The sequence below is a fragment of the Cydia strobilella genome, chromosome Z (genome assembly GCF_947568885.1).
Source record: "Cydia strobilella chromosome Z, ilCydStro3.1, whole genome shotgun sequence".
Taxonomy (NCBI): domain Eukaryota; kingdom Metazoa; phylum Arthropoda; class Insecta; order Lepidoptera; family Tortricidae; genus Cydia; species Cydia strobilella.
In genome coordinates this window covers 1,872,171-1,884,416 of record NC_086068.1, presented here as the reverse complement: position 1 = coordinate 1,884,416, position 12,246 = coordinate 1,872,171, and the positions used below count along the sequence as shown (strand labels likewise).

The 12,246-nt window shown below is 38.1% G+C and overlaps 1 protein-coding gene and 1 long non-coding RNA gene across 2 annotated transcripts in view; one reads left to right on the top strand and one right to left on the bottom strand.

Annotated features, from left to right (window-relative positions):
* The first annotated feature begins 267 nt into the window (after positions 1-267).
* LOC134754572 (transmembrane protein 9B-like) lies at positions 268-11,376 on the top strand. The gene is made up of 5 exons (XM_063690888.1): positions 268-536; positions 3,712-3,830; positions 5,255-5,366; positions 6,156-6,272; positions 9,812-11,376. Exons 1-5 carry the CDS (start codon positions 489-491, stop codon positions 9,848-9,850), a joined length of 435 nt encoding a protein of 144 aa, XP_063546958.1. The 5' UTR covers positions 268-488; the 3' UTR covers positions 9,851-11,376.
* The window catches only part of LOC134754592 (uncharacterized), a 363,458-nt gene continuing 358,407 nt past the window's right edge, over positions 7,196-12,246 (bottom strand). Inside the window, exon 3 of the long non-coding RNA XR_010128943.1 lies at positions 7,196-7,312. This is a non-coding gene — a long non-coding RNA (uncharacterized LOC134754592). The remainder of the gene's footprint in view (positions 7,313-12,246) is intronic.

Here is a 12,246-nt window from a genome sequence, read left to right as displayed (position 1 = left end):
TTGGTTTGACCAACTATATCTTGTCACCAGTATCAAGCTTTAGCTCCTTTCAAAACTTTTTACCTGTTTGTTTACCCAAACTTTCCTGTAATGTTCCTTTATAAAAAAAGAAAAAAATCCTGGCAGTTGGCTCATTACTTTCTATAGAACCTCAGTATAAAAATGGACACAGTCACTGGCTAAGTACTGTCACTGTCATGTCACTGTCATGTCATTCTGACAGTTTGAGTTTGTACCTGTTGGCTCTCAGAATTGGTTGCTGTGATGGTTGGCTAGCTGTGTTGTGTGCGGTATTGCTTAAAAATGTAATCGAAAAACCAGCCCTTTTATACGGAGCGGACGTGTAAAGATTTATCCTTACATTAAATTTTGGCTTATGAATAAATACAGTGTATTTTTGTAAGAGGACTTAACTTGGGCCGTTTTGTAAAAACAACTATTTATTGCTTAAAGTTTACAACTTTATATAAACTTTGTGATCTTTCAAAATGATAACAAATGCAGTGATTGTTTTGTCTCTTATATTAGGAACTTTGGTAAGTACATAATGTTATGAATATTGCTTTTTAACAACATTCAATCAAATGCAAATATTGACATTTCAACAAGTCTTTTTTTTTTATAATCATATTTTTTAATTATGTGTTCTTTAAAGTTCTAATCAAAAAAGTTGCAAAAATGAGAAAAAAAATTTTTTTTATGAAAAATTTCTATGTCCTAAAATGGGGCCCCTTTTGCTATACTCTGACCCCCCTCTATCAGGATTTAAAAGTGGTAGCAGCACGTTGGATCATATATTGTCAATGAGAAGCATTATAGAAAAGACGACTGAATATCAAATGCCTTTGTGGTTAGCATTTATAGACTATAAAAAAGCATTTGACAGTGTTGAAACATGGTCGGTCATAGAATTACCACAAAATGCACGCATAGATCACTGATATACTGCTCTAATCGAAAATATGTACAAGAGAGCCAGCCTAAAAGTGAACCTACCCCCGCTGACCGAGCCAGTTCGGATTGAGAAGGGTGTACGACAAGGTGATACGCTTTCACCAAAACTGTTTAATCTGGTGCTAAGGACATCTTAAAAAGCCTGAACTTGGAAAAGCGTGGATTGAATATATGGGGTAGTCGCTTGAAAAATTTGCGGTTCGCTGATGATATTGTCTTGCTGGCAAGCGACCCCGCTGAACTTTAAAGCATGATCCAAGAACTCAGTGATGCTTCCATACGGTGTGGCCTGGAAATGAATCTAGACAAGACAAAAGTTTCAGACCAACACAGATGTCAAGGCAGATATCACAGTTAACCATACCGCCATCGAAACTGTCTATAAATACGTGTATTTGGGACAAGAGATAGTGACTGGAAAAAAGAACCAAAGCAATGAGATCAACAGACGCATACGACTAGCCTGGGCAGCCTATTCCAATCTTGAGTTTGCCTTCACGCATAATTCACCAATGTATCCTGCCTGTTCTCACTTGTGGAGCTGAAACCTGGGTTTTCAGCAAAGACATACTATGTAAATTGAGCGTTGCCCAGTGGGCGTTAAAGAGAAAATTGGTGGGGATCACATTGAGAGACCGTAAAACAAATTAATGGCTGAGACAACAGAGCAAAGTCAATGATGTTATAAAACGCGTAGCCAATTTGAAGTGGGAATGGGCTGGTCATATAGCACGGAAGACCGATTCGTGGAGCAAACGACTACTCGAGTGGCGACCATGGGGGAAAGAGCGTCCTCAAAGTAGACCCCAGATGTGTTGGGACGACGACATTAAGAAGACTGCGGGGAAACAGTGGCTCCAAGTCGCACAGAACCGCGACGAATGGCGCAAAATGAAGGAGGCCTACACCCAAAGGGTAGAAAAAGGCTAAAGAGAGAGAGAGAGAGATAGAGAGACCCCTCTATCTATCCAGGCTGGAGATCCCCGGCCAGTATTTTGTACACCGTAATTTGTTTCGGACGGAGATTTGTCTTGATACCTGCAGTCGAAAAGTAGATTTATTTAAATAATAATACGTATTATATTCTATTAGTCCTCATCCAATACAAACGCAATGAAATGAGCTACAGATTGGTGCAGATGCCGAATATAACTTCACTTTCCAGAAATTTCAAATGCGTTGAAAACAATATTTTTACAAGTACATCTTAAGGGGCCCACTGACTATCAGTCAGCCGGACGACATCGGCCTGTCTGTTGTTCGGAACTATCAAAATTTGGTTCTAACTGACAGGCCGATATCATCCGGCGGACTGATAGTCAGTGGGCCCCTTTAAAGTAATATACATTTGTCGATAGCATATATCTTTGAGAGCCAGAATAAATAAAACAAGTTATAATAAATCACTATCATAATTAACGAGCATATTTAATATTTATGTTCCCTGGAGTTGGAGCTGCAGGTTACTATCTCGGCGGCATTCCCACACTATTCTCCTCAAATCTTCTTGTTTTCCAGAACATAAGGACATCTTTTAGTTCGACATCCTTCAGTGCGAATGAGCCGTGGTTACTGTAATGAAATATGTTGAGTACTGTATTTCCAATATAAACAAAATGAAGCCTGATTCATGCTCTTCCAAAAAACATAAGCTTTGTTAAACAAAAGTATACATTTTATTTTTATTTTAAACGATAGGGTCAAGTGGTTTGCTCCGAAAAAACCGTGTCAAATTCGAGGGCACCGCGCGGGTGAGGACCGGGTAGACGGGGTTAACAAAGATTTGGCCGGAAAACTCTAGCCTGGGTGCATAGGTGCTGGGTGCCTGGGTTTATAGATATAGATGTATCCCTAGGTTTAAGAAATACTAATACATAATTAAGGGCCTGTTTCACAATATCCAAGTAAAGTCCTGAATAAGCTACTTGCCACTTATCTGACGAATAAAGTCATAGTTGGCGTTTCACAATCTCCAAATATGCTTTATCTGCTGGATAAAGTGCTTTTTTTTGTAGGAAATTTTATCTGGCAGTTAATTTATTTGTTAATTAGCTATCCAATACTTTACTTGGACATTGTGAAACAGGCCCTTAGAATTAAGTTTTACTAACCACATTATGAGTGTAACTTACTTGCAATAAATGAATTATTATAGAGGAGTACTTTTTGTTTGACAATGGTAGACGACAGGATTAGCTCCAGATGCGAATCGGTGTGCAATATTGATTTCCCTTATCCCATACTGACAGGGTGTCAAAACAAAGCATATGTTGTTTCTCACACATGCAAGTATAAATATATGTTAGAAAGAGTACAAATATTTGATGAATATTCAATTCAATTATTTATTTCAGGCAAATGCCCATATAATTTGTTAGTAATACAATTAAATTAATCTTAATATGCTAATGTTAGTAAACACACATTAAATTACAAATAAAAATAAAAAATAAAAATAAAAAATAAAAAATATACAGGTTGGCTAAAAAATAAGTGCATTCCCATTGCCAAGGAGGTTTTGATTTGAGATTATACTGAGCAATTTTTGCTATGGGACCAACCATGAATTGCCTGATAATTTGTGTGCATATTATTTATGTTACTGATTCCACGCAGACGAAGTTGCGGGCAAAAGACAGTTATGAAATAAATCTAAATCATATAAGCTGTAATATGTGTAGAATGTGTTAAAATGATGGCGTAGTGTTTTGGAAGCCCATTCTTTCTTTGCTAAAGTTTTTCATTTCCTATTTCCAGGGTCAAGTGTACGAAGACAAGCGTTGTAAATGTGTGTGCCCGAGCCCCGCCATGGTGTTCAACAGCACTGTGAGTCCGCAACGAAAGCTGTACATAGCTGACGTGCCGCCCAACAAGTGGTATGTCAAACTTCAACATTAATTCAGCAAATAAATAAATCAAGGCATAATAAATAGGCCTTTGTCATCTGTGTCAGGTGTTTCAAGCAGCATCGCGGTTACGAGTGTTACGACACGCGTTCGTGGCTGTAAAGCCCTATACGAGAGAGGATCCCTCGGCCACACACGCAGCAGGTGTATGCTCCCCCAGGTGGACGGGGGTTGGAGGCCTGCTCGTGGCGCCTGGTCTCACAGTAACCCTTACAAACACTTTCTGAGCAACCGAGTAGTAAGGGCTTGGAACAGACTTCCAGAAAACGTGGTTTCAGCACAAAATGTGAACCAGTTTAAAAATAAATTAGACAAGCATAACACTACGTCTAATACTCGTTCATGATAACTATATATCTTTATGATTACTGTATACAGGCCATATCAGTTGCCATAACTGTCTGCCTGCTTATTAAATAATAATAATAAATAGGCCACAAGGGCACTTTTACACTTCAACATTGAATTTACATACAAGCAAAAAGAACCGGACATAGTATGAATTTTCTCAAATGATTTTTACGCCTAAGACCCTAATCTCTTAAACAAAAGCCATTGTTTCTTTTGTGCGAGGCTACTGTGTTTGAGCGCGTGCCAAAGCAAAACAATGTTGTTTAAAAATCGGCTGTATCGTGGTGGTTTAAAGGTTTAAATCTATGTATGTAAGTAGTATTTAATTGTGTACGCAATATGGGTAAATGCCTGAAATAAAAGCTTTTTATTTTATTTATTTATGTACAGTAGACTCCGGTTATAACGACGCCCAAGGGACCGTCGTAATAACCGGACGTCGTACTAAACGAACTGCCAATTTTAATATAATTTTTATCAAAATAATTACAGGTGTTATTTTAAACGTCAAACTTATATGAAATTATGACGTATAAATAACAATGGCACTGCGTGTGCTGTCAAAATCACTGCAGACTTTTCTTGGTTTAACTCTAGTAACGCACGGTAACGCGGGGTTCAGGCAGACCGAAAAGGAGATGGCGGCACAGAATAAGTAATAGTATTATCATACAGAACGGCCACCCACCGCCCCGCCGCGACTCGAATTACCTCGCCTCGCGACAGAAATCTGGCGGACTCCCGGCGTACTCTCAGTACTATTTTTAAGCAAATTACTCACACTATGACGCATGACGCGTGTACAGACGTGCCGTTCACACATAGAAACGCAAGTGATTTTTGATGTATAGCGTGTCCGCCCTGTGATGGCGGGACGACTTGGACGCATTCTACCCCAAATGATGGGAATATGCCGATGACAGGGTCGAGAGGGGAAAACGAGGGAACGCCTTTGACCAGCAGTGGGACACCAAAGAAGGCTAAAGAAAAACTTTCAGTTATCTTTTCATGGTTTGTGAAACAGTTTATTTATTTATTTGCAGCAACTGCCTCGAAGTAGTACTCCCGCGGCTCGGCGACTTGAAAGGCCGGGAGGCCGAGTACTGTCCGCGGTGCGAGTGCAAATACGAGACGAGAAACACCACTGTTATTAAGGTAAGGAATGGAATGCGCTACCGCCATCTGTATTCCCTGATCAATATGACCTCTGTCTCTTTAAAGCAAGAGTGAATAGGCTGTTACTGAACCGGTGAGCTCCATCTTAAGCCCTGTCTTCTCTGTCTGCGACTAGCGCCAATCGCCGAAAAGTTTATAATAATAAAAAAAGTTAAAATGAAACATGTGACGTCACAATGGACCCTTTTAACCCCAAGACGTCAACTGACGCGGCTACGGCCCAACATCAACGTTGATGCATTCTGACAAGGTTAACGATGATAGATAGATAGCGTTTATTCGTGGAAGAAAAGGAAAACAACACGTAGCTTACACAACATAAATAATATATGACACGAATTGGTCCCGACTCAGTATGCCGCTAAAGTCGTCGTCAATAGAACCTGCAAATAAAGTAAACAAACCATTTTACCTTCATTACTTCGTAATCTTGCTCTTTAAAAGGACAACCATGACCTTATCAACAGTCTATATACTTAAATATTTTATCTATATAAAGTTTTAGTTAAATTAAATGTTAACTATTGTTTCAGAGAATAGTTAACACTGGCACTGCTAGAAACTAGGTATTTCAGAGAAAATAACCTTTGTAAAAATGTTAGATTATGTGTCAAACGCTAACAAAATCTGTCATATTTGTTTACAGTATTTGCATGTTCTAATGACGACGACTTTACAGAGAATACAGCAAGTCAAGTGGATGTAAAAATAAGCGGTGTTATTGCTAAAAAGCGATTTATTACTATATTCAGTGACATGTTATTTCAGGTAGTGGTAATAACGGTTGTCTGGCTGATAGCTTTACTGCTCGTGTACGCCGGGTTCCTGGCTTGTTTGCAACCGCTCATGCGCCGAAAGCGGACCTACAAGGATCACTCTGAAGAGGTAATATCTTAGTAAATATAAATACTCCAGCTGTAGATATAAAGTCGTCGTCAATAGAACTTGCAAATAATGTAAACATACATGACAGATTTTGTTAGCGTTTGACACATAACCTAACATTTTTACGAAGGTTATTTTCCATGAAATATTAATAATTAACGTTTAATTTAACTGAAACTTTATATAAATAAAATATTTAAGTATATAGACTGTTGATAAGGTCAGCGTTTGACACATAACCTTACATTTTTACGAAGGTTATTCCCTAAAATATTAATAATTAACGTTTAATTTAACTAAAACTTTATATAAATAAAATATTTAAGTATATAGACTGTTGATATAAGGTCAGCGTTTGACACATAACCTAACATTTTTACGAAGGTTATTCCCTGAAATATTAATAATTAACGTTTAATTTAACTGAAACTTTATATAAATAAAATATTTAAGTATATAGACTGTTGATAAGGTCAGCGTTTGACACATAACCTAACATTTTTACGAAGGTTATTTTCCCTGAAATATTAATAATTAACGTTTAATTTAACTGAAACTTTATATAAATAAAATATTTAAGTATATAGACTGTTGATAAGGTCAGCGTTTGACACATAACCTAACATTTTTACGAAGGTTATTTTCCATGAAATATTAATAATTAACGTTTAATTTAACTGAAACTTTATATAAATAAAATATTTAAGTATATAGACTGTTGATAAGGTAATGGTTGTCCTTTTAAAGAGCGAGATTACGAAGTAATGAAGGTAAAATTGTTCGTTTACATTATTTGCAAGTTCTTTTGACGACGACTTTATGAATGAATACATTTCTAATCTAAGGCAATACAATATAACATACTATTATTCACAACGAAGGAACTAAAATAAGCTTATTTTACTCGATTAAGTCCCGTCGTTGTGAATTTTTTTTTATACTACGTCGGTGGCAAACACGCATACGGCCCGCCTGATGTTAAGCAGTCTCCGTAGCCTATGTACTCCAGAGGAGTTACATGCGCGTTGCCGACCCTAACACTCCTCTCCCTCGAGCTCTGGCAACCTTACTCACCGGCAGGAACACAACACTATTAGTAGGGTCTAGTGTTATTTGTCTGCGGTTTTCTGTAAGGTGGAGGTACTTCCCCAGTTGGGCTCTGCTCTAGATCTGGAATGACATCCGCTGTCCTGTGCCCTACCACACAAAGCGAGATGTCATCCACAGTGCCCATACCTCTCTTTTGGACGTAGTTTAAGTAGTTTGAATAATAATGAATAAAAATCGTGAAAGTTTAAATCAATGGAATACAACATATATCTTAACTGAACCAGCGCGTGCGCCGTCTCCTGTCTATATAGTTAGGCCTACTGTCCACGGAAGCGTAGCTGCATAGACGCGTACTCGTCATTGTACGCTTGCTGTACGCTTGCTTGCAGCCTACATACAAAACCGCACAACTCTGTCGACGGAGCGGCAACGTCGCGTCAGTGACGCTGCATGCAAGCTTCACGCCGCTGGGCGTACTGCATGTCATACGCCGGGCTGCATCGCAAGGAATAGCACGTTGAGTTTTTGTAAATAACGTCTTCATCGTTGGACGACATTCTCACGAATGAAAGGAAATGTAGGCTACGATACGCTTACGCTACGCTTCGTTGACAACGTCTGTACGCTGGGCTACATGGCAGCTGCACTGCGTATTCATGCAGCGTCTATGCAGCTACGCGTCGTGGACAGTAGGCCTTTTTGTCATCTGATGATAATATTTTGCTGACCGGCAAGCATTTCTGTAGCAAAGTCTACTGTTAAAAAAGTGCGGTTATTTTTCTTTTTATCGAAAATTCGGCATGTCGGTTTTATCTTTGTTAACGGCATCTTCCTTTTATACTAATACTTCGTAAATCTATGAACAATTTGAAAGAAATATTTTATACACGTGCCATATATTCTGCCTTCGTGGTAGACAGTGCAACTCGAACTAGCTGTTCACCCCTGGAACAAACAATTTTCATTTTTTCATCATGGAAGTGAGGTAAATTCAATGCTAAAGTACTTATGACAATCTGTAGTTTTGTGTAATGCCATTAACCAGCTATATAGTCAGCCTAAGCTAACTTGAAAAGATCAGTATGAAGGAGTGTCCTTATACCTAAACGTCATATTTTCATAAAATTTTGACATTAATTATGACATGGCCACACTTTGTTATTGCATAAGCCATGGGGAGTTAGCTTCTGCCTCGCGCTGTCCCGGCATTGGAACTAGTTTTTAAAAACCGGCCAAGTGCGAGTCGGACTCGCGCACCGAGGGTTCCGTACTTTTTTAGTATTTGTTGTTATAGCGGCAACAGAAATACCATCATCTGTGAAAATTTTAACTGTCTAGCTATCACGGCTCATGAGACCTAGTGACAGACAGACGGACAGCGGAGTCTTAGTAATAGGGTCCCGTTTTTACCCTTTGGGTACGGAACCCTAAAAAGCGACAGCCATCTGACCTTCCAACCCAGAGGGTAAACTAGGCCTTATTGGGATTAGTCCGATTTGAACCCGCGACCTCCGGATTGCAAGTCGCACGCTTTTACCGTTAGGTCACCAGCCAGTGTTGGCCGAACGTTAATTGCAATTAACCATTAACCAGTACAAATTAAACCGTAAACTGTAACCGTCTGTTATTACGGTTTAATTTGTACTGGTTACATTAACGTTTCGGCCAACACTGCCACCAGCGCTTTTAATGTTTAGATTCCTTGTGTTTCGATTCTTGACTTTTACTGTTTTTAGGGTTCCGTACTCAAAGGGTAAAAACGGGAACCTATTATTAAGACTCCACTGTCCGTCTGTCTGTCTGTCCGTCTGTTTGTCACCAGGCTGTATCTCATGAACCGTGATAGCTACACAGTTGAAATTTTCACAGATGGTGTATTTTGTTGCCACTATAGCAACAAATATTAAAAACAGAATAAAATAAATATTTAAGCGCGGCTCCCATACAACAAACGTGATTTTTTGTCGTTTTTTGCGTAAGAATACGGTACCTTTCGTGCCTTTGGGCCAGCTCGCACTTGGCCGGTTTTTTTAACCAGGCAATGTTGGGTACGGTGGGCAATGTTGAGGAGCTTTCGTTTTTAATTTTCTATACATTAGATTATACCATACAGTAACTTATACTAGAGCGGTACTGTCATAGTAAATTTTGTAACCCCAGTAAATTCACTGCCATCTGTCGACACACTTTAAAACTAAAAATAAATATTTATAAAAATACGATAAAATGTATTTAAATATGGATAAATGATTTTTTTTATTTGCATTAATTTCTTTTATGATTTTGACCCATGTTATTTTACTGATATGCGTTAAAATAGTTAAATAACAAACGAAACCGTCAACGCCATCTATACGACTGTAGGCCAAAGCTAGTAGCGCCCACTGAACGAGAATTAAATTTTCTTGATTTTCGAGGCACGTTTTTTCCTTAGACTGTATCCATCTATTACGGAGTTATATCTATCTTTGATTATACCTATGTTTCAGGCTCGACACCTAATGCAAAGTTACGACGACGAAGACTGAGCTACGGACGCTTTAAACCAAGACCTATGCGATTACTTAACTGATATCGGCCTTATGTACCTACACTTAAGACCGGTTTCACTTTGTTAGATCCTATATCGGATGTAGGATCCTACCCGCGTAGTCAGGCCGCGGGCGCGCGCCCGGGCGCCATCTTTAACGGTCACGCACACTACCACAAGCATTATGCCTACACATACGCACACAAATATTATCGGTCCGACAGCTGACGGGGGGATCCGACATGGCTGAATATGGCGAATCGGATTTCGGAAGGCGCCTATGACAAAAACAGCTGCAGGAGAGTGCGATTGCATTAAGCCCGCCTTTTTGCGTTATTTATCGTTATTTATTAATAATGATTTATTAAATGCATTAATAAACACATATATCTTACATTTTACTTCCTTCCTACATCCGATATCGGATCGGACAATGTGAAAACGCTCTAAGGCTTACAAATAGGGTATTTGACTGTAATAAAATAAATTATTTTACACCATGCATTAAATAAAGCACCAGATGATTAATAGAGGAACGTAGACGGCAATAATTTTTACACAAAATTTCTATTTTAAAACCCGTATAAAACTATAAACAGTGAGTAAAATGATCGTGACGTCACATGCTAGTGTTTCATATAAATTCCATAGTAGCAAAAAATAGTTATGACATCGAAAAAAGAAACTGTTTTGACTAGTAGTCAAATACCCTATTATCAGTTAGAGTTAGACCGAACGAGTAGCGACAGTACTAACAGTAACGACACCTACTGGCTGTTATATAAGTTTGTATAACTGCCAGTGTGAGAGCACCATAACACTCCCTGGTGGAAAATGGTCGAACTAAATCACTACATATATACAGGCTGGCCCAATACGTTGACAAAGTTTTTTCCAATTATTTTATCAAGTACTTACGTAACCAGTACAAAATATGTTACATATTAAAACTACAGTCTTTTTGAAAGCATACAAGCTACGTAAAACACAACTACTTGAGGATAAAGATAAAAAAAGTCCGCTTGGAGAGATGTCGGTTGATTAACCTTTAAATGCATATTGTTGCCAAATGTATACAAAGCATTAGACACTTGGACAGCTCACAGGTTCAACAGAAAATAAAAAATAAAATAAAATGGGTTCCAAAAATAAAAAAATCGTGCATTTTAGGGTTAAGCAATGTGCAGCTACTGAAAAGTGGGAAAATGTACTTTTTACTGATGAAAAACTTTTTTGTATTGAACAGGCCCATAATCACCAAAATGACAGAATTTACACTTCTAGTCGCCTTGGAGAAGACGCGGTCATTCATCATCGCCAAAAGCAGGATTCAGTTATGGTTTGGGCCTTTAAAATAAAAAAATAAAATAAAATTCATTTATTTCGGATCCATATATCACAATTTACATAAAAAAACAATTTACATAAAAGGGTCGGTATTTGCAGTAGTGTGCAGCAAAGATAATTTTCACCTCACTCGCTCGGAAAACCTCAGTTTATAGCGCGAAATCTGCGTGCAAATAGTTATTTACGATACAAGTGCGGAAAAGAGGAAATTCGAAACGAGTGGCGATAAATTAAAACACGACCGCAGGGAGTGTTTTAAATTGACACGAGTTGCGAATTACCTATCCGCACGTGTATCGTACAACGTTTTACAGTACATATGGCCCTTTAAACTTTCGACATATGCACGAAAAGTGCTCTTTTACGCACTAGTGCGAGAAAGTAGCACCATATGTACTGTAAAGTCTATTTTATCCGCTAGCGTGCAAAAGTCATTTGAATTTCGAACACGATGAATATATGTGCTTTTCTCTTGTTTATTTTGTTTTGATTTGAGTGTGTTATGTCTTAAATTTGATATGTTAAATAGAGGGCATAATTTTTTTTTTTTTTAATCCAATGGATTATAGTTTGTGGTCAATCTTAGAGACAAGGGCCTGTGCTAGTAAACACAAAAGTGTAAACGGTCTAAAAGCAACACTTACCAAAGAACGGAAAAAAATATCCTCGGAGGAGCTGCGGGGCATATCGTTGAAAATTTTAATAAACCTTTGCGTTTGTGTATCAAAGCGAAAGCAGGCTATTTTGATGACAATAATTTTTTGTTACATAAGAAAGACTGTAGTTTTACTTTTTAACTTATTGTACAAGATAAGTTAAAAAAAATACGTAACTGGTTACGTAAGTACTTAATAAAATAACTAGAAAAAAACTTTGTCAACTTATTTTTGGGCCAGCCTGTATACGAAACTATTATGAGATCTTTGGTAGTATGTTATATACTCGTATTGTTGTAAGGTCAATACGGATAAGTGTTGCTGCGGGGTAAGTGTGGCTCACCTTCACATTGGAGCCTGTTTACACATTGGTTAGTGTTTATTGCGAGTC